The 27498-nt window shown below is 53.8% G+C and overlaps 1 protein-coding gene across 1 annotated transcript in view; it reads right to left on the minus strand.

The window, feature by feature from the left end:
• Window positions 1-13408: 13408 nt before the first annotated feature.
• The window catches only part of LOC309684660 (sentrin-specific protease 2-like), a gene marked incomplete at both ends in the record, with an annotated part of 49849 nt that continues 35759 nt past the window's right edge, over window positions 13409-27498 (minus strand). The window contains 6 exons of the mRNA XM_082500527.1: window positions 13409-13471; window positions 14042-14137; window positions 14584-14668; window positions 15163-15242; window positions 15370-15573; window positions 15989-16120. Of these exons, the coding sequence (XP_082356653.1) occupies window positions 13409-13471; window positions 14042-14137; window positions 14584-14668; window positions 15163-15242; window positions 15370-15573; window positions 15989-16120 (660 nt within the window). The remainder of the gene's footprint in view (window positions 13472-14041; window positions 14138-14583; window positions 14669-15162; window positions 15243-15369; window positions 15574-15988; window positions 16121-27498) is intronic.

A 27498-nucleotide genomic window follows, 5' to 3' on the forward strand; every position in this document is an offset into this window, starting at 1 on the left:
CCCTGCGATGGTTTCTTTCACTGCTCCTTCCTCTTCCGCAGAGTTTTCTTCTGGTGTGCAGTACCTGCCAGGAGAGGGAGAGAGAGAAGTGAGCTCTATATCCGTCCTGTCCCATGGAATTCTCAAGAATTCACCCTCTGGACAAGAAAGGCTTTTGCAAGGCCTATTCTGACTAGCCCCGGTTGCACACATCAACATGTGACAATATCGCCTCAACTTCCAGCACCGGTCTTTCTTAGCAGCAGGACTGGGATAGAATGAAGAGCTGGGAGCTTTGGAAGTTTGTTTTTTTTTTCCCATCTACTTGTACAAGACTCCTTTTCCTTCTCTTTATCAGTTGCATTATTTGGAAAACAGGGAAGCAACCAGCACTTCCTCTGTCGAGTGCTTTGTGATCTGCTGCTGATAAACACTGCATGCTGGGTGTTCTACTGCAAGGTATAACAGGAACATCTGCAACTAGACTTGCACCCAAACAGAGTGAGCTTCGGGAAACCAAGACCTGTTTCCATAAAGACCGCAAAGCCGTCGCAACTCACAGTCCTGCCAGCTCAGACAGCCAATACCAATGAGGCCGCTGGCCTCTCAAACCCAACTGCACGCTGCCTTTTTCCCCCTCCTAGGCAAACCCCAGGCATCCTTTGGGACTTACAAAGTCCCCAAAACTGCCTCAAGTCCCACCAGGCTTTACAAGCTCTCTAATCCTTCTGCTTAGGATGCGGGTTTCCAAGTGAAAGAAGTGAAATGTCAGCTCATTGATGGCTCGGCAGAACGACTCACAAACAAAAACGGATTCTGCACATCCAAGGGCAACTTGGGACGGCCACCACTCGCACCCTTACTGGCTTTCTTCCCACAGCAAACACCACACCAGCACAACCCTCTTTGTCACGCAGCACGGCTCTCGCTTGTGTTGGAGATGCAACTGGCTTGCAAGCAATTCCGGAGCCGCAAGCTAGCTACTTCTCTTTCACAGCACTGAGACGATCAAAGACCGTTGGTCATCTTCGAGACTCTACCAGCGGCTGAAAGAGATACACGCGCAGAGCCAAAAGGAACAAGCAGCATCATTAGAAGAGACTCTACCTGATCGTATCACCTCTCTGCGACCGCTGCGGGCAGCAAACATCTATACATTCGACACCTGCACAGAAAAGCAGTAGTAAGAAAACAAGAAGTCGACTTTCAATCACCATCAGATGTACACAGCTCTCCATTTCTGAGTGATAAATAAAAAAAAAGGAAAAACTTTGAAGGATGACGGTATGGTCAGGAAGTTCGAATTCTGGCAAGCACTTTGAACTCGGAACGTCATCTGCGAGTGTGTAAGAAATGCCCTATTCGGATTTGACGTCTACCTACAAAGTGGAACGGATTGGAATCATGGGGATACTCACCGGTCCTGAGTGTTGCACGTGGATAGACGTCTCCTCCGTATTTTGGTTCTTCCCGGTGACTCACAGTCGCCACTGGTTCCTTGGAGGAGGCTTGAACACTTTGGGGCAGGAAACAAACAACAGAGGAGAATCACAATTTTTATACGGGGGGCATTTGTTATCAGTGCGTACCAATTCACGCTGGCTTTTGGGGTTTTTCTTTAAGAAGAACAAAATATTCTTTGCACATCCGACAAATATCTGCATTAACCTGAGGAGGCCACTTTACTCTGTGGGACAAGACAGCGTTCATTTCAACCAGCCCTGACCAATTCTGCTCAATCTATTTGTTAAAGGTTATGCTGACGCTGAGAATGGCAATGTCCACAACATCCATACTGCTGGGACATTTTACTTCAGACCTGCCCTGCTCTGACCTCAGGGACTATATGCTCAGTAGCGGTTGGAGTGCATTAGACACCTTCCCCAGGAACTTCTCTGGTTTAGCTTCCTCTGAAAGGAATCTCTTTCTCAGGCTCCAGATCTGCTCCAAAATATGAGCCAAACCACAATAAGCAACGACTGGCAGATGAGACGCCGACAGCAGAGTCTTGACCTGCTCTCAAATGCAGTGCGCTTAAACTCAGCGCACCCAAAATTACATGAGAAACTCTCTTCTGTATCATTTTCATGGTATGGATTTTCATCTGCAGTGGCGGATTCTGGCGCAGCGCACTCCTTAACTGGTGGCCTCAGTGGTAAGAAGCTGTCTGGAGCAGCTTTGATGCTCTGTTTGCCCTTCCGGCTTGTGCTCAAAACATCAACGGCAAAAGAAACGGTATCAAGAGAACATTCCAATGTGCACCTCCACCACCACCTGCTTTGTCAAGCACGTACACCGATGACGATGGAGACAGACACGAGATGTTTATGACTTTCAGATGAAGACCTGCTGTCTTCAACTGGCTAATGGGGAAGTAGAGAGAAGTAAAAGTGAAAATCACAACAACTGCCTTCAAGATACGCTGTTGATTGTGTCCTCAGCCTCCTCTCAAGTTCAACGCTTCCTCTTACCGCAGACCTTTAATCTCTAGCTAATCTCCTGTGTCAATTAAGTAGCTGGATTTAAAGAAAAAGTTTAATATTGGTTCTTCGGGAGGGGAAGCAGCTGACGACCTCCCTTACCATAGGCAGTAAACCTTTCGGGGAAGAAGTCAAAGAAAACGGAAGGATTTTTACCTCAGACGGGGAATTGTCTTGTCAGGACGAGAGAGTGGTTCCTTAGTCAAGCGAGCATGGGTCCCACACGGCATTTGACCTACGAGAGAAGAGCGTAAGGCATGGGTAAGTATAAAAGGAAACTGAAGAGGTTTATGAGTTTACAGTAACGAGCTTCACCAAAGATAAATTGTCATTTTCTCTCTCACATCATCATATGATTTGTGTTATGTCACTTTAGGACATTTTCAGGTTTTCACACCGGCAACTGCAGCAAGTTGCGCGCACAAGGTATTGCCAGCCGAAACCTGAAATACAAAAGGCTCCTCAGGATCTACTACCTAAAAGGACCATTGAAAACAATTTGCTTCTGGCAAGCTAACAGTGGACCTATCAGAACGGAAGGACTGCATCCAAGGCAGCTCTGGTACCGAGACGACCAGATCGACGCCCGGCTCCACTCCAGAAGCAATGCGAGGATGCAGGTAAGAAACAGAGGTCACGCTCAAGTATTCCCAGATGCTGCCTCGTCCCGTGCCTGCCATAATCCCTACAGAACCCTAGGGGTAGGCTTGGACAGTACACAAGGTAGGGTGAAAATGAAACAAGTCGTATAACTTGATGTCAGCCTTACCAATTTGCAGCACGGCTACCTCGAGTGACAAAAATCGTGGTCTTTTAGTGGAAGGCTCTAAAGAAGTGGACCCAGGCTTAAAAGAAAACAACAAAAAAGCACCAGCGTGAGTGTAACCTGAATGTGAATCCCAGCAAACACACTTCCTGAGGCGTAGTCAGCTCTACTATGACTTGGGGACCATGACTTGCTGGTTCAGATTGCAGAAGGCGGCAAATCTTGGCAGGACCTTTGACAGGTACGCTTTAAATTTTGAATACAGGCTCTCATATGTGCAGCAATTAAAAGAATACAGTCTTGTCACTGAGTTATCACTCAGTCGGCTTCTAAACATTCCAAAGGGTGATAGTTCGGCCCTTGAGAAATATATTGTGTACAAATAAGAGTTAACGACTCTCTCAGGAACGAAGAACTAGAGCCCGACAGTCTCTTAGCCCTCTAATCCCATGGGGCAATAAGAAAAACTGCACTACACCTTTGAACCAAACTAGGCAGTCAAGGTGGCTCATTTTTACAGAGCCAAAGTCCTACAGGAACGCTCTCCTGGACTGGTGGATAATGAGCAGAAAGTGGTTTATCCAGAGCAAGTATGCAGTTTTTCTTGTCAGGTAGTGTATATTGATTCCTTAACCACAAGCTTGAGAAAGAGAATAACAGTTTGCAAACACACTAAAACTATAAACTTGAACCATTCTCAAGTATCTGGAAGACAACAAACAGTTTGCTCCTCCCGCAGCTGCCAGTGCCGGAGCAGAGGACGCAGGCTTGAGTAAGGCAAACCCAGCCCACATTAGAGCTGCCTGCTAGAAATGCAAAAGAACCACCTACTGCTGTACAGGCTCAGAGCAGGCTCAACCTCAAGATGCAGTAGGGAGAGCCGCTTGCTCTCGCACCTTGCACAGACCCTAACATTTCAAAGCCCTCGCTAACCTCTTCCGCAGACTCTGTGCCGGCAGCATCTTCGCTGACGGAAGCCGCCGGGCGTTTGGTTGCCTTGGTCGGCAACTGCAGCACTGCAGAAACGTCAACTTTCTCTTTCTGCTCAGAGATGGAATAATCTAAAAAACAAAGACAGGCCGTATAAGAACAGGCTAGAAAACCAACAGAGGTACATTGCGAATACAGACAGGAGGGAGCACACAGCTTGGATTTAAGATACTCTTTCTGCTGACAGGCGCGGGCTCAGCGCCAGAGACCTGGGCTATCTCCTGCTGGCAGTAAAAGTATTGGGCCCTGCCACAGTCACCGCAGAGAACGTCCGTCATCTATAGGGCTAAGCCCTACCGGACACCCTCAAGCCATTGGCTATAGGCATAGAGAGCCACAAGGCAAGAAGCCAACAGCTTGAAAAGCCACCGTTTCAGGAACAATGCCAGAGCACAAAAGCCAGACTTTTCCAAGGGACACGAAACCTCAGAAAAATCGGGCATATTCAGTACTTGTGTAATGTGCGATACCTGATTTTTGCTTTTTCGGCGGAGTCTCGTCATCATCATCATCCACAACTATGCAAACGCTGAGGAAAGAACACACACAACAGTGTTTTGCAACCCTAGGGAAGCTCCCAGCAGGCTGACTTCCCTTCACAGGGCCCAAACTTCCCAAGTTACTTTTCCTATCCCAAAGGTCTCCCCCTCCAAGCGCCCCTGGGATCATCTCAGGCACATACACCTAACTGCAGCCCTCCTCAACACCCCCCAACCTCTCCCAGCCAACGACCGCTCGCAGAGAGCTAATGATCCCGCTGCAGCACATTAGGCCTCTTTGGCTCATTCCGTTAATGCTTCCCAACATTTTACCTTTCTTCCTATCGCCAACAAATTAAGTTCGTTTCGGAAATCCCTACACTGAGTTGCAAAGAAAAGTCTAAGGAGGACAGGACATAAAAGGTGGGAAAGCAACTCGGGCATACACCCACTTCAATCACTTTGTCCTTTGGGAATGGAGCACACAGGTTGGTCCGAGGTGGGTTTTTTCCTCTCTTTGCCCCCCCAAATGTCAGGACAGCCGGATCCTTTGAAGAACTCTTTGGTCTTTCTTACACAAAGGAATTTCTCTTGAACTGTTATGCCCCCGACCCCTGCTGATAGCATTGCTTCTGGCCGGGGAGATGGGGGGGGAGTGGGCGCCGGGGCGATGCCCGGGGGCGGCCCTGAGGCGGCGGGGCGGCTCGCTGCCCTGGGGGGCGGCCTCTTGCGCGGCGGCGGGGCCGGGGGCGGCGAGGAGGGCGCCGAGGGCCCCCACAGCCATCGGTACAGGGGAGGCTGAGGGGGGAGAGAGGGGCGGGGCGGTGGGTGCGCGCGCGCAGGCGCGCCGCCGTCTGTGCTCTGCCTGAGGGAGCCGTTAGCGGCCGCCCGGCCCGCTTCTGCCCCTGCCCTGCGGTGGGGCCGGGCCGGCGCCGTCCCGCCCGGCCCGCCTCGCCCTGCTCTGTCTGGGGGAGGCGCTTGCCCTTCTCCGGAAGCCCCGAGCCGGGCCCCGGCTGGCAGCTGGGCGCCGGGAGGCCGGGGAGTGCCCGGAGGAGGGGAAGAGGCCTTCGGGGAGAGGCCCCCACGGAGGCCGGAGGGGCCCCCCAGAAGCCCTCCAGAGACGGAGGGGCCCCCCAGAAGCCTCCCAGAGAGCGGAGGGGCCCCTCGGAGAGCGGAGAAGCCTTTCGGCGTCCCGCAGGCCTGAGGCGAGCGACAGCGGCCGGCGGCGCGGGCTCTCGCGCGCCCCCTCCTGCCTCCTCTGCCCTCGGTGGGTGAGGGAATGCCAATCCCGGGCTTACCGAGCCCTTTCCTGCGCGCTCGCACGGCGCTTTGCGCCCCTCTGGCGGGGAGCTGCGCTCGCTGCACCCGGCTGCGCCATGGCTGCGGTGCGACTGGAAGGACGCGGACTGCGTTCGGCGTTCCACCATGGTGAGCGGCTGTGACGGAGCGGCGCCCGACCGCCGGCCGCGGGCAACCCCGCTCGAGCCGCTGCTGCGGGGGCCGGCGAGCGTGTGGTGAGTGCTGAGCTGTGTGCTGGGGGGTTGGGCTGGCTCTTGGGGCGCTGCCTTGCTCCTAAGGGGGCTTTGAAATGCGGTGCTCGCCCCTCGTTAACGAGCTGTTTCCTGTGGGGTGGAAATGTGCGGCTGTTGCTGCAGCCCCGTCCTGGAGAGGCTTTTTTTCCAGGGCTGGGAGCGAGAGCGGCGTCCAGGCTGGGCAGGGGAGCCGGGTCTGCTCGTCCTCCAGCTGAGCAGTGGTGGTTTGCAGGTAGCATCCGGTTGCACTTGCTGGAATGCAGAGCAGGAGAGAGTTGTGTCGTGGTTTTCCCCTGCAGATGCGGGACACGGGCGGCAAGGTGACAGCGTGGGGGGAGTGGGGGTAACTGGGAGCCCCCGTCTGCCTCCCAGCCCCATGGCGCTGGATGCAGCTCAGATGCACCCACGCTCTGTGAGGGGGGGTTTGAGGGCCTGAAGGGTTGTCCCCGTGTCCCTGCCGGGCTTATGGTGGTATCTTGCTGCTGTGCGTGGGTCTGGGGGTGGCCGGGAAGGGTCTGGCATGCTGGGGCCATCACTGACCCTCATTTTCTCTCCCACCATAGAGCTCCTCGGCATAGCTCTCAGCCAGCTCTCGGCGGAGCTCCCCCAGCCAGCGCCTTCCCACATCAGCACCCTTTAGGTGCCTGTCCCCCCTCTCCAGGAGATCTTTGCTGGGGCACCTTGGGAGAGTGGGCAACCACTACCATGGGATGGTGGGATGGGGACAGCCACCTCCTTTGTCCCCTGTCCAGCTGGTGCCCTGACCCTCTCACTCTTCCATGCCCCCGCAGCTTCCGGAGCAAGAGGTTGTGAACGTGTTCATCGGGACGCAGGCGGTGGGGGCCATCATCGGGAAGAAGGGGCAGCACATCAAGCAGCTGGTGCGGTTTGCGGGTGCCTCCATCAAGGTGAGGAAGGCGCTGCGGGGCTGGTCCTGCGCTTCGTGCCTCAGTTTCCCCTCTGCACTGCCGAGGTCAGGGAATGGGAGTGTGCGGGGAGCAGTTTTGCTCCCCAACTTATCACAGAACGGTTGAGGTTGGAAGGGACCTTGAAGATCATGGAGTCCCACCCCCCTGCCCTGTTCAGGGACACCTCCCCCCAGCCCAGGTTGCTCCAAGCCCCATCCAACCTGGCCTTGAACACCTCCAGGGCTAGGGCAGCCACAGCTTCTCTGGGCAAGCTGGGCCAGTGATTCACCACCCCCACAGTGAAAAATTTCTTCCTGTTATCTCCTCTAAATGTCCCCTCTTCCACTTTGAAGGCACTCCGCCTCGTCCTGTCACCCCATGCCCTTGTAAAAAGTCTCTCCCCAGCTCTCCTGTACCCGTTGGCATGGGCCCACCTCTCCCGCCTGTGTTTAGTAGAAGGCCAGATGCTCGGTGGGGGCTCAGGGGTGGGTGGTGGTGGGAGAAACAGTGCCCTGACCCCCAACTCTTGCTTTTCCCTTCTCCTCCCCAAGACTGCACAGTGCAAGATGAGGGAAATGGTCCAGCAGGTGAAGCAGCAGGAGCAGAAACACGCTCCGGGAGCCCCGGCCTCGCAGCACAGCAAGTGATGCTCCTGTCGTGCCGCCCAGCACCGCCTGATGAATGTAACCCCACTGCCGGACAACCCCCTCCAACCTCCTCCACCACCCCCAGCAGGTCAGGGGAGCAAACCAAAGACCCGCCCAGACACACAGCCCCCCATTCCCGCAGCGCTGCGAGGATGCGCAGCTGAGGGGTACGGGGAGGGCTCTCTCCATCCCACAGCCTCCCCCTTCCTCCTCCGTCGCCTCCCGACGCTGTCCCTTTAGTTGGACTAACAGGGGCAGGTTTTGGTACCTCAGCACCTCACGCTTGTGTTTCCCTTTTAGAGATTTTGTGTGCCTTGTAAAACTGAGAGTTGGAGCATTTTTTCATTAATTTTTTTAATAAAAAAGACTGAGTTGGAAAAAACCATGTCGAGCGAGTGCGAGGCGGGAGAAGGAAAGCAATCCCAGGGGTGCTGACGTGCGGAAAGAAACTCCCCAACTCGGGGCGAGTTACAAAGCAGCATGTTTATTGCAGCACTGGGTGCAAGGGGGATGGCTCCCAACTCGCCCAGGGGCTGGTAAAGCAAGCGTTCCTTTCTGATGCAAAGGCGTACGTATTCATTAGTGTAGGCTGGGAATAGGCACCACTCTGGTCATGATCTGTGGGTTGTTGTGGAGGAAGGCTCCCAGTCTTCCTGCCGGTGTACTTTTCCCCTTTGGCTCAAGAGTGCTGCTGTGGCTGAGCTCTGAGCCGCCAGACCGGTTCTCAGCAGATGGTTACTTCGCGCAGACAATAAGGCCCTGAATAGCCCTTCCTGTTCTCTGGGTGGCTCTGGGTGGCTCTGCTCCTCTGCTGCTTCTAAGGTCGGGCTGCCCCAGTGTCATCATTGAGGAGCCTTTTGTCTATCCAGTTCTCACTTGTGGGTGTTCCTGCCCATGTCAGTGCCAGAGCTCTTCCGTAGGCTCCTTCTGCTAGCGGAGAGCCAGGGGCCGTTCCTTCAGGAGAAAGCTTGAGAAATGTTTAAAAAGAGAAAAGGGAAAGGAGGAAAAATAAAGTGGGAAAATGAAAAAGAGAAAAAGAAAAAAAGGGGGGGAAAAAGGGGGAAAAAGCAAAAAAGGTCAAAAGAAAAAAGGGGTAAAAGAGAAAAAAGGGGGAAGCGAAAACATATTAAAAAAGAAAGGTAGAAAGGAAAAAAAACCAACCAAACCAAGCAAGGAAAGTGGGAACAGCTGCGGGGCAAGAGGAGGGACAGGAGCTGGGGGGGGGAGGTGGCAGTGCCGGCGCTGACCCCGGGGGCTGCGACACCACGTTTTTGTCCTCTACTGCAAAGTGTTGTGTGAAAAACAACCAAGCAAAACCCACCCAACGACAACATCAAAAACCAAAGAGAAATCTCTGCAGCTCACAGGAGCCTGAGCTTGCTCTCGGTTGCTTTCTTTCCAGTGTCTTGGGGGTGTCACGGCCGAGCTGAGATTGGGGTGTGGTGGTGGTGGGAGTTTGTCCCATGGCTGTGATGGGGGGAGAAGGGGTGGGCGGGGAGTGGGGGATGTGGTGTGGGGTTTTCTTTGGGTGATGGTGTTTTTTTGCCAGGCGTCGCTTTACCCAGTGGCTCAGGGAGGTGTTGGCATCACAAAGCCTGCGCTAAAGCGGGGTGGGGGCCTCGCCGCAGTTGGTTAGCAGAGCCAAAGTGGTTACTAATGGTTATTAATGGTGCACTAATTACGCCCGTGTAACTGGGAAGCTCAGATGCCCCCAGTCACCCACCCCCATCCCCCCCCCCCGGGTGCTTCTCTAGCCAGGCGAGCGCTGGGCGTCCCCCCCGCAGGAGAGGAGCGCACCTCCGGGGTGGGTGGAAGGGCGTCACCCAACGGGGAGAAGACCAAGATGGGGCTTGGGTGTCCCTTGGGGTGGCCGGGTGGCGGGGTAGGGCTGCTGGGGGCTGCCACGATGAGGGACACCCCCACGCCTTTCTCCATGGCTCCCAGAGCTCTGCTCCCTCCCTCCCTCCCACCCATCCAGTGCCACCGGAGAGGTGGTGTCCCCCCTCCCGGGGTGGGCAGGGGCTGTGCCACCCCACCTAACACCTCAACGCACCAAACCAGCTTTCAGCAGTCACAGCCACCCGGGCGCTGCCAAGGGGGCAGCAGGGGCTCCCCACAGGGGGTTTACAGAACACAGAGAGTGTCCGTACACCACTAACCCCTCTCCAGGGGCGGATTTTCGGGATGCTGCTTGCTCATCTCACCGCTGAACAACTCCCCGATTGCAACTGCAGCACATTGTGACCATCGCTTCGTGGCTTTTGTGCTCCGATGCTCCTCCTGGCTCCAATCCTCTTCCTGGGGGATTGTGAGGGAGCGAAAATCCACATCGCTACATCCAACTTTTTTTCAGTTAAATAAAAAAAAGAATAAATCACCCTCTCTTATTACCAGGTAGAGTTTTGTTCCCTTAAGGCTCTTTTTATGAAAATAAATATTTAAATTATATAAAGAAATAAATACTTCTCTTTTCACATTAGATAACTCCCTGGAGACAGCAAAAAACAACCCAACACCACTGTGCACCAGTGTCCACCAGGGCTTTATACTTTTGTGGCTCTCATGTGCCAGGCCATCGAATCCACACAGTCCAATACAGTCGGTTGTCCCTCTCCTCCTCCTGGCTGGAGGCAGGGCACCTCTACTGTTGACCGTAGTACCTACGATTATCAGATTGGTTCCTACCTGGTCCATAGAATCGCCTACCGTAGGTCGGAGCAGCCTTCCTCCTGTAAGAATCCTTTCTTCTATCGGCTTCATTTTGCAACTCAAGCACCTGTGCCTGTAGGGCTGAGGTAGGTTCTCCATCCCTCTTCTTCATGTCTTCTGCATATTCACAGAGGCAAACCCACAGGATATCTCGCATCAGCTTTGATTTGTCTTGAGTCGGAGGGTGGTTTTTCTCTTGAGTAGGAGGGCGTTTCCTCTTAGCAGCTGCAACATGAGTCTGTCCAGGGAAAGCATGGAGTTTTTCCTCCACCTTGGTTAGTTTATCAAACAGTTTATCGGTTTGCTCAACTAATCTCTGGGTCATTTGCTCTATTTTCTCAGTCAGTTTCTCAGTCATTTTCTCGGTGGTCACAGTCAGCTTTTCTATGGCTGCCACAGAGAAGGGACCAGAGAGACTGTCTTCATACTGTCGTACCTTCTTAACCCCTTCATTTACAGTTGGTGTGTCAGTATCGGATCCTCCCCAGACCATTGTTGACAATGGGTGGGAATATGTTGATGGTGCACTTTGTACAAACTTTTTGAGCAGAGATCGTTTGCATGGCATTTCATCAGGGTCTACTATCGCTTGCCCATCACTATAAATCACCTCTCGCACAGGCAGTTCTTTCAGGTACAATCCCTCCATCCTTGGCCAGGTTTCCCAATCGCCAGGCTTCTCTGCCATCTCAGTCTAGGGTATCTGCCCCGCTATCCCAGCATCGGAGCAACCAGGAGACAAGTGTTTCGCCTTCATGACGACTAAAGTCCTTCCTGATACTTCTCAGATCTTTCACGGAGAAGGATTGAACAACTCCCTCTACATCTGAGTCCTCCTGTGGGGAGGCTGCCCCAGAAGGGGCCTCTCCAGCATCTGCTCTAGAAGGACTCTGGCCTTTGTCTGTTTTCAAAGGTCTCTTTCCCTTCTGTGGTCTTGAAGGACCCTCCCCTGGATCTTGTTCAGAACTCTCCCCCAAGCTATGTGACTTGAGGTGGTCTTTGTGGTAAGGGGCAGGGGAAGGAGTTGACCTCCTCTTCCTGCTCCTGGTTCCCGGGGCGGCTTGTACCGATTTTGATGGAGTTGGAGTAGTTTTGGTACTGGTTGTAGTGGCTGCAGTAGGTTGTGCCGGGAGAGGCGGCGGCGTGGCTTGTGCCGCTGCAGGGGGGGGCGCGGCTTGTGCCGGGACGGGCGGCGGAGGGGCCGGTGTTGTTGCGGTGGGGGGGGCGGCTGCCGGTGGTGCGGGTGCCGGTGCCGGTGCAGGCGGCGGCGGAGGCGCCTGTGCCGTGGCGGTGCGGAAGACGGCTGCCGGTGGCGCCGGTGCCGTGGGGGAGGCGGCTGCCGGTGGTGCCGTTGCTCCGGGGGGGGCGGCTGCGGCCGGGCCGGGCGGGGCCGCGGTTCGCGCCGCTGCAGATCGCCGAGCGGCTGCGCGGGTCTGAGTGGCGGCAGCGCACGGTCCCCTACGGCTCCCCCTGCACAGATGTTTCACAAGAAACCACCCCTGCACCACATTCAGGAGCATCAACAACAAAACCACGATCTTAACAAGGTACCAGTCCTTATCCTCAGAGCCCAGAAGGTTGCCATGCCCCAGCTCTGATGGGGTCACATCAGCATAATTATCAAAGGGCGAAGTAAACATTCCCCAGGTAGAAGAACCCTTTGATCCCTTTGGTCTCTTTTCTACTGAGCATGAGGCAGATGGGATGGAATACCCTGTTGGTCAGTTTTGGGTCACCTGTCCTGTCGCTCCTCCCCGCAGGTGGGACCCCACTATGCTTTTCCGCTTCCGACCCTCCAACGGGGCAAATAACAAAGCTGGTTGGCCGTGGGGGTTATAGCAATGAGTATAAGCAAGAGCCTCTCTGCATCCCATGCCTGGGCATCAGCTGTAACCATTGCTCTTATCGCTCTGAGAGAGTGAACGCTGACGGCACAATAGGCAGTTAATTTCAGTTGGTAGAAGAGGCCCAGCTAAGAAGCCAAGTTACTGAACAAAATTGGTTCTCTTTTACCTCAAACCAGGACACAGGGAGAGTTTCCTTCCATTAAGGCTCTTTTTATTAAAATAAATATTTATATTATATAAAGAAATAAATACTTCTCTTTTCACATTAGATAACTCCCTGGAGGCAGCAAAACAAGCCAACCCCAAACCAGCCCAAAGGACAGGGCCTTTGGTGAGAAATCAAGAGATGGTAAACGCTTTCTTTCTGTGGTCGTGACAAATCCAGTTTTAGGAATCAAGTAGACGGTAGATATTCCAGAAACAGAGGAAAACTCTCTTTGAGGAGACGGTAGTTCAGCACGTTGTCCTTGGGAAGGTAAGTTGGGCAAACACGACTGTAACCACCACCACGGATGTTTCCCATTTGTCTGTAACGTGGTCGCGTGCGCTGTGAGGCGCGAGCGTGCGGCTCAGCCATGGAAGTTGACGATGTTCCTTCTTCACTCTGCCCTTAACGAGGTCACACCCACCTTTCTGGCTCTTGCTTAAGGTGCGTTAGCTAATTTCAAAGAGAGTTACTGTCTCCAAAATAAGGGGGGTGGGGGGGTGGTGGTGGTGGTGGTGGTGAAATAAACTGTCTTAACCACTACTTCATAACTTGAAGAGGAAAACTTGTGTACCAAAACCCCAGAGTTACTGTCTCCAAAATAAGGGAGGTGGGGGGAACAAACCATCTTAACTTCTCCTTCATAAGCTAAAGAGGAAAACTTGTGTACCAAAACCCCAGAGTTACTGTCTCCAAAATAAGGGAGGTGGGGGGAATAAACCATCTTAACTTCTACTTCATAACCTAAAGAGGAAAATTCGTCTAAGAAATGTAACTAAAGGTCTAAGAAAACTAACTAAAGGCCTAAGAAAAGTAACTAAGGTCGAAGAAACGTAATCAAAAGAAGAGCTCTAAGAGTCCACGTGTCACAGCAGCTGTTGGTGGATTATCTCCCACACCATCTTCTTCCGGAAGTATGGCATGTGAGTCTGAAAAGAGAAGAGAAAGAAAAGAGAAATTAAATAATGACGTCACGGTAGAAAGAGGTGGCAAACACGCATAAACGCCCAGCGGAGTCCTTAATAGGAAGTTCCCTTTAGGAACTGTCAACCGTTTGGGTACAACACCCCACGCGGTTCCTAAGAGGGTGACACGACAACCCGACAAAACCAGATTGACTTGACCGCGCGACAGCTTACAAGCACGCTAATAAAAGACCCGTCTAAAACGAAATCAAGAAAAAGAAGCGGTGTCTTGACTGGTCAAAGGGTAGAAGCCATTTCTCCAAAAGATACCGAGCCCAGATATGCCAAACCCGCTGGCAGCAGTATCTTGCCCAAGAGGAATCTCACCGGCAGCAGCTCCCAAAGGCGGGGATGGAGAACCACAGCTCTGCCCTGCCCAGGCCACTTGGAAGTTCTGATCCCAGCAACTACGCACCGAAACGGGGTACGAAACCTCAGCCCCTGCCCCGGACACAATGAAGAGCTGCTGCCTAACCTCCCTGGCTCCTGTCCCTGGGCGAGAGGGGCTTGGAGGGGTTTATGACCTTCACTCACCTGGCTAAAGTTGAACGGTTTCTCTCTGGCGATGTAATCTGCGTATTTACACATAAAGACGCCGCAGTCGCTTCCATTCAGCTGCTGAGGGATCTCCTAAGGAATGCAAAGAAGATGGAGGATTTCCCTCTGTCTCAAAAGAAAAGCAACTTGGAAGCAGCGCACATTACCCACACCGACACTGCGCTCACCGCACACTCCTGACCCTACTTGCCTAATCCCCGATACCCACTCCCGCCCACGAGGAACAGACCCAGTTCACTGCTCACCATCCCTCCCCTCTGCCTCCCGGACTCGGACACTACGATCCAAATTTTTGGCAGGCCCAGAAGGCGCAGCAGCCCTCCCCCCTGCGAAGTGTCTCAAGGTTCGCACCGCCTCTTTCTTAAGTGACCTTTCTTAAATCCAGTCTTTAGGGACTGCTTTTTACTATCAACTCCTCGAGAAACATCAGCTCAGCCCTTTCTTTGCCACGTGCCAGGATCTGGGCCCCAAAGAAGCACTTACAGTTCCCATTTCAGACCCAAGGGGTGCTCACGTACACGTGGCTCCATGCTGTGAAGAGTCCACTCTGAAACATCCAGCTCCAGCTGTCTTTTTTCCCAGCTTTCTTTTTGCAGGTATTGGCTGGTTAAAACAAAAGGAAAAAAAAAAATCCCTTTTCATCTCTGTAATTTAGGCCAACAACAAAATAAAGCAGCTGAAGGATCACAGGAAGACGGACGGCAGGACGGTAAAATGTCAGAGGATCCTCACTGCAGCTGATTTAAGGCTGATTTTGAGGAAAAATCCCAATCTGAAACTTACAAACACGGGGAGAGGCTGTGAGCTAATGGTCAAGAACTAACAAAGTCGGCACACGTGTGCCACGGGGCTATGGCGTATCTGGCTGTGCCTCTCACGGGAAGGTGGCAGAATCCAGGCACCCCAGACCCTGGGTGCAGGGGACGCTGTGACAGCAGATAAGCAGTCGATGCCAGACAAGTCGCAGCAAGCAACTCCAAGATTCCTGCTTGGTTATCTACAAGCCACGTGAAAACTGGCAGTCGCCTTACAGGGACTAAATCTAAAACCCCTCTCCTCATTCACACCAGAAAAGCAGTGACGGAGCGGTTACTTACAGCAAAGTCTGACAAATCTTGTCCCCTTTCTGCCCAAGCGAGTCCAAGTACGTGATCGTGTTCTTCCTCAGATCTATGACCTGTTATTAAAAGGTGACCGTTAGGCAAAGCACAACCTTGTGCCGCACACCCCCCAACACCTACATGACTTCTCTTGCCAGTTTTTGCTCCCCGTCCAATTCTAAAGGAAAAGCCCGTGGGACTCACGGCTAGTGTCCAGTGTGCTCGCGAGTTCACAGGCACGAAGAGGATGTCCTGCTTAAAGACATCGACACTCTTGGTCCACCTTCTGACCGACTCGTAGCCCCCAGATATTAGTTTTGGATAAAAGAAAGTACTAAACGCGTGGACTGCTGGATAGCCTTCCTTCTTCCCTCTTTCCATCACCAGACTCATGTAGAAATTAACGACCTGCACCATAAAGAGGAAACGTGAGGTGTCAAAATAAGACGCTGCCTTCCCCAACGAAAAATACAGCACCACCTCTGTTCTGGCCACCCTTAAGCACGCAGCGCAGAGAACTCCAGCCTCAGCTGGAGGCTTTTGTTCCCAGGATTTCACACGGGGCTACATCGGCAGTTTGATCAAAACACCTGCCACCCACGCCAATAACCCGGACGAACTCCGGGAAGCTGCGTCATACAAGAAGTAACGGAACTTCCCGAAACGCTCGACCCTTCAACACCTCAAATAAGAAGTGTACAGAGATTTCTAGGCTCTGCAGCGGAGGTCGTCAAAGAACGTTGACGCGACTTCTGTACAGGGCGGAAGGGTATTTTTCAATAAAGGCTGAGTGAGACTAGCCCTGTGCTGCAGCTGGTTTTACCTCATCGTTTAGCCAGCAAAGGTTCCTGAGCGTGTGGATGTCTTCGCGAGTGACCTTTAGTTTGAAGGCACTGCTCATGATCTCATCTGGCTCACCTTTGCCAAATGCGGCACTGACCTCTCTCTCCATGGCCTGAAAGGAACAATTAAATGGGGAAGGACTTGTGAAACAGCGCATGGAGCACGCTGACCTGGGGGCAGCTTTCCACTGAAACACGGCCTGTAAATTCAGCTCAGGTGACAGAGCAACTGCCTTCGACGGTTTCCTGCCTCAGTGAGCGATAGCGCTTTTGCCTTGCTTGGTTGGTTTCAGCATCCTAACTTTGAACTTCACAGCCCAGGCTTGCTGCCGTTTCTTTTCACCAAGGACGTGGGGATAAAACCCGTCAACTTAGCAAACACGCTCAAGCAGCTGAAAATGGAACACAACTCTGGCAACCCCCTTTCCCAGGTGCTGCTGCGGCCCTCGCAATACCCAGGTTTAAGCCAACCCCAGCGGGCATCCTCCGTACCGAGGCAGCTAAGTCAGGAGCCTGAAAGAACGTTCAAAGGGAACGGCAAAGGGGGAAACTGAGGCAGCCGTCCCGCTAACAGAAGGCCCACAAACCCTTAGGGCAGCACAACTGAAGGAGCGCGGGGAGCACACAAAATCCTTCAAAGCAGCTTTAGTGCTGACCCTCGCACTGTGAAGCCACAACCACAGCCACTCGCTAACAGGTTCAATGCAAGTTCTTCAGATTTCAAAGCGCCTTAAGAACCACTGAGAAGAAGAGGACTTCCTTGCAGCTCTGCCACAACCTTCTCTTTTGTCTCACAGACTGTCGCCTACGGTACCTCTGTGAGCGGAGGAAAGCGTTCCGCTGTTTTTCCCAATCTTGGCACTTTCTTTTCCTCCACATCGAGGCTGGCTGACTTTTTGGACGGAACAGGTGTAGGGTGTCCTCGGAATAAGGCATCTTCTAAGATTTCTGTGCCACGCTGCCTCTGTTAGACAAACGGACGTTAAGCTAGCAATCAAGCACAGATTTGTTGAAGTTTCTGACCACAAAGAGCTCTATTTTCCTTGGGAATAACACAAGCTTACCCCTGCGATGGTTTCTTTCACTGCTCCTTCCTCTTCCGCAGAGTTTTCTTCTGGTGTGCAGTACCTGCCAGGAGAGGGAGAGAGAGAAGTGAGCTCTATATCCGTCCTGTCCCATGGAATTCTCAAGAATTCACCCTCTGGACAAGAAAGGCTTTTGCAAGGCCTATTCTGACTAGCCCCGGTTGCACACATCAACATGTGACAATATCGCCTCAACTTCCAGCACCGGTCTTTCTTAGCAGCAAGACTGGGATAGAATGAAGAGCTGGGAGCTTTGGAAGTTTGGTTTTTTTTTCCCATCTACTTGTACAAGACTCCTTTTCCTTCTCTTTATCAGTTGCATTATTTGGAAAACAGGGAAGCAACCAGCACTTCCTCTGTCGAGTGCTTTGTGATCTGCTGCTGATAAACACTGCATGCTGGGTGTTCTACTGCAAGGTATAACAGGAACATCTGCAACTAGACTTGCACCCAAACAGAGTGAGCTTCGGGAAACCAAGGCCTGTTTCCATAAAGACCGCAAAGCCGTCGCAACTCACAGTCCTGCCAGCTCAGACAGCCAATACCAATGAGGCCGCTGGCCTCTCAAACCCAACTGCACGCTGCCTTTTTCCCCCTCCTAGGCAAACCCCAGGCATCCTTTGGGACTTACAAAGTCCCCAAAACTGCCTCAAGTCCCACCAGGCTTTACAAGCTCTCTAATCCTTCTGCTTAGGATGCGGGTTTCCAAGTGAAAGAAGTGAAATGTCAGCTCATTGATGGCTCGGCAGAACGACTCACAAACAAAAACGGATTCTGCACATCCAAGGGCAACTTGGGACGGCCACCACTCGCACCCTTACTGGCTTTCTTCCCACAGCAAACACCACACCAGCACAACCCTCTTTGTCACGCAGCACGGCTCTCGCTTGTGTTGGAGATGCAACTGGCTTGCAAGCAATTCCGGAGCCGCAAGCTAGCTACTTCTCTTTCACAGCACTGAGACGATCAAAGACCGTTGGTCATCTTCGAGACTCTACCAGCGGCTGAAAGAGATACACGCGCAGAGCCAAAAGGAACAAGAAGCATCATTAGAAGAGACTCTACCTGATCGTATCACCTCTCTGCGACCGCTGCGGGCAGCAAACATCTATACATTCGACACCTGCACAGAAAAGCAGTAGTAAGAAAACAAGAAGTCGACTTTCAATCACCATCAGATGTACACAGCTCTCCATTTCTGAGTGATAAATAAAAAAAAAGGAAAAACTTTGAAGGATGACGGTATGGTCAGGAAGTTCGAATTCTGGCAAGCACTTTGAACTCGGAACGTCATCTGCGAGTGTGTAAGAAATGCCCTATTCGGATTTGACGTCTACCTACAAAGTGGAACGGATTGGAATCATGGGGATACTCACCGGTCCTGAGTGTTGCACGTGGATAGACGTCTCCTCCGTATTTTGGTTCTTCCCGGTGACTCACAGTCGCCACTGGTTCCTTGGAGGAGGCTTGAACACTTTGGGGCAGGAAACAAACAACAGAGGAGAATCACAATTTTTATACGGGGGGCATTTGTTATCAGTGCGTACCAATTCACGCTGGCTTTTGGGGTTTTTCTTTAAGAAGAACAAAATATTCTTTGCACATCCGACAAATATCTGCATTAACCTGAGGAGGCCACTTTACTCTGTGGGACAAGACAGCGTTCATTTCAACCAGCCCTGACCAATTCTGCTCAATCTATTTGTTAAAGATTATGCTGACGCTGAGAATGGCAATGTCCACAGCATCCACACTGCTGGGACATTTTACTTCAGACCTGCCCTGCTCTGACCTCAGGGACTATATGCTCAGTAGCGGTTGGAGTGCATTAGACACCTTCCCCAGGAACTTCTCTGGTTTAGCTTCCTCTGAAAGGAATCTCTTTCTCAGGCTCCAGATCTGCTCCAAAATATGAGCCAAACCACAATAAGCAACGACTGGCAGATGAGACGCCGACAGCAGAGTCTTGACCTGCTCTCAAATGCAGTGCGCTTAAACTCAGTGCACCCAAAATTACATGAGAAACTCTCTTCTGTATCATTTTCATGGTATGGATTTTCATCTGCAGTGGCGGATTCTGGCGCAGCGCACTCCTTAACTGGTGGCCTCAGTGGTAAGAAGCTGTCTGGAGCAGCTTTGATGCTCTGTTTGCCCTTCCGGCTTGTGCTCAAAACATCAACGGCAAAAGAAACGGTATCAAGAGAACATTCCAATGTGCACCTCCACCACCACCTGCTTTGTCAAGCACGTACACCGATGACGATGGAGACAGACACGAGATGTTTATGACTTTCAGATGAAGACCTGCTGTCTTCAACTGGCTAATGGGGAAGTAGAGAGAAGTAAAAGTGAAAATCACAACAACTGCCTTCAAGATACGCTGTTGATTGTGTCCTCAGCCTCCTCTCAAGTTCAACGCTTCCTCTTACCGCAGACCTTTAATCTCTAGCTAATCTCCTGTGTCAATTAAGTAGCTGGATTTAAAGAAAAAGTTTAATATTGGTTCTTCGGGGGGGAAGCAGCTGACGACCTCCCTTACCATAGGCAGTAAACCTTTCGGGGAAGAAGTCAAAGAAAACGGAAGGATTTTTACCTCAGACGGGGAATTGTCTTGTCAGGACGAGAGAGTGGTTCCTTAGTCAAGCGAGCATGGGTCCCACACGGCATTTGACCTACGAGAGAAGAGCGTAAGGCATGGGTAAGTATAAAAGGAAACTGAAGAGGTTTATGAGTTTACAGTAACGAGCTTCACCAAAGATAAATTGTCATTTTCTCTCTCACATCATCATATGATTTGTGTTATGTCACTTTAGGACATTTTCAGGTTTTCACACCGGCAACTGCAGCAAGTTGCGCGCACAAGGTATTGCCAGCCGAAACCTGAAATACAAAAGGCTCCTCAGGATCTACTACCTAAAAGGAGCATTGAAAACAATTTGCTTCTGGCAAGCTAACAGTGGACCTATCAGAACGGAAGGACTGCATCCAAGGCAGCTCTGGTACCGAGACGACCAGATCGACGCCCGGCTCCACTCCAGAAGCAATGCAAGGATGCGGGTAAGAAACAGAGGTCACGCTCAAGTATTCCCAGATGCTGCCTCGTCCCGTGCCTGCCATAATCCCTACAGAACCCTAGGGGTAGACTTGGACAGTACACAAGGTAGGGTGAAAATGAAACAAGTCGTATAACTTGATGTCAGCCTTACCAATTTGCAGCACGGCTACATCGAGTGACGAAAATCGTGGTCTTTTAGTGGAAGGCTCTAAAGAAGTGGACCCAGGCTTAAAAGAAAACAACAAAAAAGCACCAGCGTGAGTGTAACCTGAGTGTGAATCCCAGCAAACACACTTCCTGAGGCTTAGTCAGCTCTACTATGACTTGGGGACCATGACTTGCTGGTTCAGATTGCAGAAGGCGGCAAATCTTGGCAGGACCTTTGACAGGTACGCTTTAAATTTTGAATACAGGCTCTCATATGTGCAGCAATTAAAAGAATACAGTCTTGTCACTGAGTTATCACTCAGTCGGCTTCTAAACATTCCAAAGGGTGATAGTTCGGCCCTTGAGAAATATATTTTGTACAAATAAGAGTTAACGACTCTCTCAGGAACGAAGAACTAGAGCCCGACAGTCTCTTAGCCCTCTAATCCCATGGGGCAATAAGAAAAACTGCACTACACCTTTGAACCAAACTAGGCAGTCAAGGTGGCTCATTTTTACAGAGCCAAAGTCCTACAGGAACGCTCTCCTGGACTGGTGGATAATGAGCAGAAAGTGGTTTATCCAGAGCAAGTATGCAGTTTTTCTTGTCAGGTAGTGTATATTGATTCCTTAACCACAAGCTTGAGAAAGAGAATAACAGTTTGCAAACACACTAAAACTATAAACTTGAACCATTCTCAAGTATCTGGAAGACAACAAACAGTTTGCTCCTCCCGCAGCTGCCAGTGCCGGAGCAGAGGACGCAGGCTTGAGTAAGGCAAACCCAGCCCACATCATAGCTGCCTGCTAGAAATGCAAAAGAACCACCTACTGCTGTACAGGCTCAGAGCAGGCTCAACCTCAAGATGCAGTAGGGAGAGCCGCTTGCTCTCGCACCTTGCACAGACCCTAACATTTCAAAGCCCTCGCTAACCTCTTCCGCAGACTCTGTGCCGGCAGCATCTTCGCTGACGGAAGCCGCCGGGCGTTTGGTTGCCTTGGTCGGCAACTGCAGCACTGCAGAAACGTCAACTTTCTCTTTCTGCTCAGAGATGGAATAATCTAAAAAACAAAGACAGGCCGTATAAGAACAGGATAGAAAACCAACAGAGGTACATTGCGAATACAGACAGGAGGGAGCACACAGCTTGGATTTAAGATACTCTCTGCTGACAGGCGCGGGCTCAGCGCCAGAGACCTGGGCTATCTCCTGCTGGCAGTAAAAGTATTGGGCCCTGCCACAGTCACCGCAGAGAACGTCCGTCATCTATAGGGCTAAGCCCTACCGGACACCCTCAAGCCATTGGCTATAGGCATAGAGAGCCACAAGGCAAGAAGCCAACAGCTTGAAAAGCCACCGTTTCAGGAACAATGCCAGAGCACAAAAGCCAGACTTTTCCAAGGGACACGAAACCTCAGAAAAATCGGGCATATTCAGTACTTGTGTAATGCGCGATACCTGATTTTTGCTTTTTCAGCGGAGTCTCGTCATCATCATCATCCACAACTATGCAAACGCTGAGGAAAGAACACACACAACAGTGTTTTGCAACCCTAGGGAAGCTCCCAGCAGGCTGACTTCCCTTCACAGGGCCCAAACTTCCCAAGTTACTTTTCCTATCCCAAAGGTCTCCCCCTCCAAGCGCCCCTGGGATCATCTCAGGCACATACACCTAACTGCAGCCCTCCTCAACACCCCCCAACCTCTCCCAGCCAACGACCGCTCGCAGAGAGCTAATGATCCCGCTGCAGCACATTAGGCCTCTTTGGCTCATTCCGTTAATGCTTCCCAACATTTTACCTTTCTTCCTATCGCCAACAAATTAAGTTCGTTTCGGAAATCCCTACACTGAGTTGCAAAGAAAAGTCTAAGGAGGACAGGACATAAAAGGTGGGAAAGCAACTCGGGCATACACCCACTTCAATCACTTTGTCCTTTGGGAATGGAGCACACAGGTTGGTCCGAGGTGGGTTTTTTCCTCTCTTTGCCCCCCCAAATGTCAGGACAGCCGGATCCTTTGAAGAACTCTTTGGTCTTTCTTACACAAAGGAATTTCTCTTGAACTGTTATGCCCCCGACCCCTGCTGATAGCATTGCTTCTGGCCGGGGAGATGGGGGGGGAGTGGGCGCCGGGGCGATGCCCGGGGGCGGCCCTGAGGCGGCGGGGCGGCTCGCTGCCCTGGGGGGCGGCCTCTTGCGCGGCGGCGGGTCCCGGGGCGGCGAGGAGGGCGCCGAGGGCCCCCCGCAGCCATTAGTGGAGGGGCGGCTGAGGGGGGAGAGAGGGGCGGGGCGGTGGGTGCGCGCGCGCAGGCGCGCCGCCGTCTGTGCTCTGCCTGAGGGAGCCGTTAGCGGCCGCCCGGCCCGCTTCTGCCCCTGCCCTGCGGTGGGGCCGGGCCGGCGCCGTCCCGCCCGGCCCTGCTCTGTCTGGGGGAGGCGCTTGCCCTTCTCCGGAAGCCCCGAGCCGGGCCCCGGCTGGCAGCTGGGCGCCGGGAGGCCGGGGAGTGCCCGGAGGAGGGGAAGAGGCCTTCGGGGAGAGGCCCCCACGGAGGCCGGAGGGGCCCCCCAGAAGCCCTCCAGAGACGGAGGGGCCCCCCAGAAGCCTCCCAGAGAGCGGAGGGGCCCCTCGGAGAGCGGAGAAGCCTTTCGGCGTCCCGCAGGCCTGAGGCGAGCGACAGCGGCCGGCGGCGCGGGCTCTCGCGCGCCCCCTCCTGCCTCCTCTGCCCGCGGTGGGTGAGGGAATGCCAATCCCGGGCTTACCGAGCCCTTTCCTCCGCGCTCGCACGGCGCTTTGCGCCCCTCTGGCGCGGAGCTCCGGTAGCCGCATCCGGCTGCGCCATGGCTGCGGCGCGACTGGAAGGACGCGGACTGCGTTCGGCGTTCCACCATGGTGAGCGGCTGTGACGGAGCGGCGCCCAACCGCCGGCCGCGGGCAGCCCCGCTCGAGCCGCTGCTGCGGGGGCCGGCGAGCGTGTGGTGAGTGCTGAGCTGTGTGCTGGGGGGTTGGGCTGGCTCTTGGGGCGCTGCCTTGCTCCTAAGGGGGCTTTGAAATGCGGTGCTCGCCCCTCGTTAACGAGCTGTTTCCTGTGGGGTGGAAATGTGCGGCTGTTGCTGCAGCCCCGTCCTGGAGAGGCTTTTTTTCCAGGGCTGGGAGCGAGAGCGGCGTCCAGGCTGGGCAGGGGAGCCGGGTCTGCTCGTCCTCCAGCTGAGCAGTGGTGGTTTGCAGGTAGCATCCGGTTGCACTTGCTGGAATGCAGAGCAGGAGAGAGTTGTGTCGTGGTTTTCCCCTGCAGATGCGGGACACGGGCGGCAAGGTGGCAGCGTGGGGGGAGTGGGGGTAACTGGGAGCCCCCGTCTGCCTCCCAGCCCTATGGCGCTGGATGCAGCTCAGATGCACCCACGCTCTGTGAGGGGGGGGTTGAGGGCCTGAAGGGTTGTCCCCGTGTCCCTGCCGGGCTTATGGTGGTATCTTGCTGCTGTGCGTGGGTCTGGGGGTGGCCGGGAAGGGTCTGGCATGCTGGGGCCATCACTGACCCTCATTTTCTCTCCCACCATAGAGCTCCTCGGCGGAGCTCTCAGCCAGCTCTCGGCGGAGCTCCCCCAGCCAGCGCCTTCCCACATCAGCACCCTTTAGGTGCCTGTGTCCCCTCTCCAGGAGATCTTTGCTGGGGCACCTTGGGAGAGTGGGCAACCACTACCATGGGATGGTGGGATGGGGACAGCCACCTCCTTTGTCCCCTGTCCAGCTGGTGCCCTGACCCTCTCACTCTTCCATGCCCCCGCAGCTTCCGGAGCAAGAGGTTGTGAACGTGTTCATCGGGACGCAGGCGGTGGGGGCCATCATCGGGAAGAAGGGGCAGCACATCAAGCAGCTGGTGCGGTTTGCGGGTGCCTCCATCAAGGTGAGGAAGGCGCTGCGGGGCTGGTCCTGCGCTTCGTGCCTCAGTTTCCCCTCTGCACTGCCGAGGTCAGGGAATGGGAGTGTGCGGGGAGCAGTTTTGCTCCCCAACTTATCACAGAACGGTTGAGGTTGGAAGGGACCTTGAAGATCATGGAGTCCCACCCCCCTGCCCTGTTCAGGGACACCTCCCCCCAGCCCAGGTTGCTCCAAGCCCCGTCCAACCTGGCCTTGAACACCTCCAGGGCTAGGGCAGCCACAGCTTCTCTGGGCAAGCTGGGGCAGTGATTCATCACCCTCACAGTGAAAAATTTCTTCCTGTTATCTCCTCTAAATCTCCCCTCTTCCACTTTGAAGGCACTCCGCCTCGTCCTGTCACCCCATGCCCTTGTAAAAAGTCTCTCCCCAGCTCTCCTGTACCCGTTGGCATGGGCCCACCTCTCCCGCCTGTGTTTAGTAGAAGGCCAGGCCTGCAGCACCCTGGTTAGGAGCCCGGCTCGGGTGGGAGGGGATGCTCCTGCATGGGGGGATTGCCCTGCGTTGTGGGGGGACATGCCACCGAGGGAAGGTCTTGCTGAAGCGGTGGCTGCACTCACGCTCCTTCTCCCCCATACTTCCCCAGATTGCACCGGCAGAAGGTCCCAAGGGCAGCGAGCGCATGGTCATCATCACAGGGCCGCCCGAGGCTCAGTTCAAGGTGCGCTGGGTGGGGGCTGTGGGTGTGGGGGACAGTAAGGGCCAAGTTGAGAGCGTCCCTGTGGTCAGCACTGTGCTGCCAGCCTGGCTTGGCCTCCCTCAGCGCCAGGGGAGCTCTTTGCTGGGTACCATGATTTTGATGCTGCTGGACGTGAGGACATTGTGAATGGACTCCTCGGTGCGGGCAAAGCCACCCGCATCCCACCTGGGTTCATCTTCCATAACCTTGTCTCCTGTCCACTCGAGCGGGATGGCGGCCCCCCCCCAAAAAATTGAGCCTCTCTCAAGGAGCGATGGAGGAAGCACAAGTTAAAAAAACCCAGAAACCTGAAATTAATTAGGGCTTGTCCGGGGTGAAAAGTTGGGAGCGGCGAGATGCTCGGTGGGGGCTCAGGGGTGGGTGGTGGTGGGAGAAACAGTGCCCTGACCCCCAACTCTTGCTTTTCCCTTCTCCTCCCCAAGACTGCACAGTGCAAGATGAGGGAAATGGTCCAGCAGGTGAAGCAGCAGGAGCAGAAACACGCTCCGGGAGCCCCGGCCTCGCAGCACAGCAAGTGATGCTCCTGTCGTGCCGCCCAGCACCGCCTGATGAATGTAACCCCACTGCCGGACAACCCCCTCCAACCTCCTCCACCACCCCCAGCAGGTCAGGGGAGCAAACCAAAGACCCGCCCAGACACACAGCCCCCCATTCCCGCGGCGCTGCGAGGATGCGCAGCTGAGGGGTACGGGGAGGGCTCTCTCCATCCCACAGCCTCCCCCTTCCTCCTCCGTCGCCTCCCGACGCTGTCCCTTTAGTTGGACTAACAGGGGCAGGTTTTGGTACCTCAGCACCTCACGCTTGTGTTTCCCTTTTAGAGATTTTGTGTGCCTTGTAAAACTGAGAGTTGGAGCATTTTTTTATTAATTTTTTTAATAAAAAAGACTGAGTTGGAAAAAACCATGTCGAGCGAGTGCGAGGCGGGAGAAGGAAAGCAATCCCAGGGGTGCTGACGTGCGGAAAGAAACTCCCCAACTCGGGGCGAGTTACAAAGCAGCATGTTTATTGCAGCGCTGGGTGCAAGGGGGATGGCTCCCAACTCGCCCAGGGGCTGGTAAAGCAAGCGTTCCTTTCTGATGCAAAGGCGTACGTATTCATTAGTGTAGGCTGGGAATAGGCACCACTCTGGTCATGATCTGTGGGTTGTTGTGGAGGAAGGCTCCCAGTCTTCCTGCCGGTGTACTTTTCCCCTTTGGCTCAAGAGTGCTGCTGTGGCTGAGCTCTGAGCCGCCAGACCGGTTCTCAGCAGATGGTTACTTCGCGCAGACAATAAGGCCCTGAATAGCCCTTCCTGTTCTCTGGGTGGCTCTGGGTGGCTCTGCTCCTCTGCTGCTTCTAAGGTCGGGCTGCCCCAGTGTCATCATTGAGGAGCCTTTTGTCTATCCAGTTCTCACTTGTGGGTGTTCCTGCCCATGTCAGTGCCAGAGCTCTTCCGTAGGCTCCTTCTGCTAGCGGAGAGCCAGGGGCCGTTCCTTCAGGAGAAAGCTTGAGAAATGTTTAAAAAGAGAAAAGGGGGAAAAAAAAAAAAGGGAAAGGAGGAAAAAAAAAGTGGGAAAAGAAAAAAGAGAAAAAGAAAAAAAGGGGGGGAAAAAGGGGGAAAAAGCAAAAAAGGTCAAAAGAAAAAAGGGGTAAAAGAGAAAAAAGGGGGAAGCGAAAACATATTAAAAAAGAAAGGTAGAAAGGAAAAAAAACCAACCAAACCAAGCAAGGAAAGTGGGAACAGCTGCGGGGCAAGAGGAGGGACAGGAGCTGGGGGGGGGAGGTGGCAGTGGCAGCGCCGACCCCGGGGGCTGCGACACCACGTTTTTGTCCTCTACTGCAAAGTGTTGTGTGAAAAACAACCAACCAAACCCCATCCAAGGACAACATCAAAAACCAAAGAGAAATCTCTGCAGCTCACAGGAGCCTGAGCTTGCTCTCGGTTGCTTTCTTTCCAGTGTCTTGGGGGTGTCACGGCCGAGCTGAGATTGGGGTGTGGTGGTGGTGGGAGTTTGTCCCATGGCTGTGATGGGGGGAGAAGGGGTGGGTGGGGAGTGGGGGATGTGGTGTGGGGTTTTCTTTGGGTGATGGTGTTTTTTTGCCAGGCGTCGCTTTACCCAGTGGCTCAGGGAGGTGTTGGCATCACAAAGCCTGCGCTAAAGCCGGGTGGGGGCCTCGCCGCAGTTGGTTAGCAGAGCCAAAGTGGTTATTAATGGTTCTTAAGGGCGCCCTAATTATGCCCATGTAACTGGGAAGCTCAGATGCCCCCTAAGCACCCCCCCGGTGCTTCTCTAGCCAGGCGAGTGCTGGGCGTCCCCCCCTGCAGGAGAGGAGCGCACCTCCAGGGCGGGTGGAAGGGCATCACCCAAGAGGGAGAGGACCAAGATGGGGCTTGGGTGTCCTTGGGGTGGCCGTGTGGCGGGGTAGGGCTGCTGGGGGCTGCCACGATGAGGGACACCCCCACGCCTTTCTCCATGGCTTCCAGAGCTGTGCTCCCTCCCTCCCTCCCACCCATCCAGTGCCACCGGAGAGTTGGTGTCCCCCCTCCCGGGGCGGGCAGGGGCTGCTGCCACCCCACCTAACACCTCAACGC

The sequence above is a fragment of the Vanellus vanellus genome (genome assembly GCF_965231255.1).
Source record: "Vanellus vanellus genome assembly, contig: HAP1_SCAFFOLD_66, whole genome shotgun sequence".
NCBI classification, from domain to species: Eukaryota; Metazoa; Chordata; class Aves; order Charadriiformes; family Charadriidae; genus Vanellus; species Vanellus vanellus.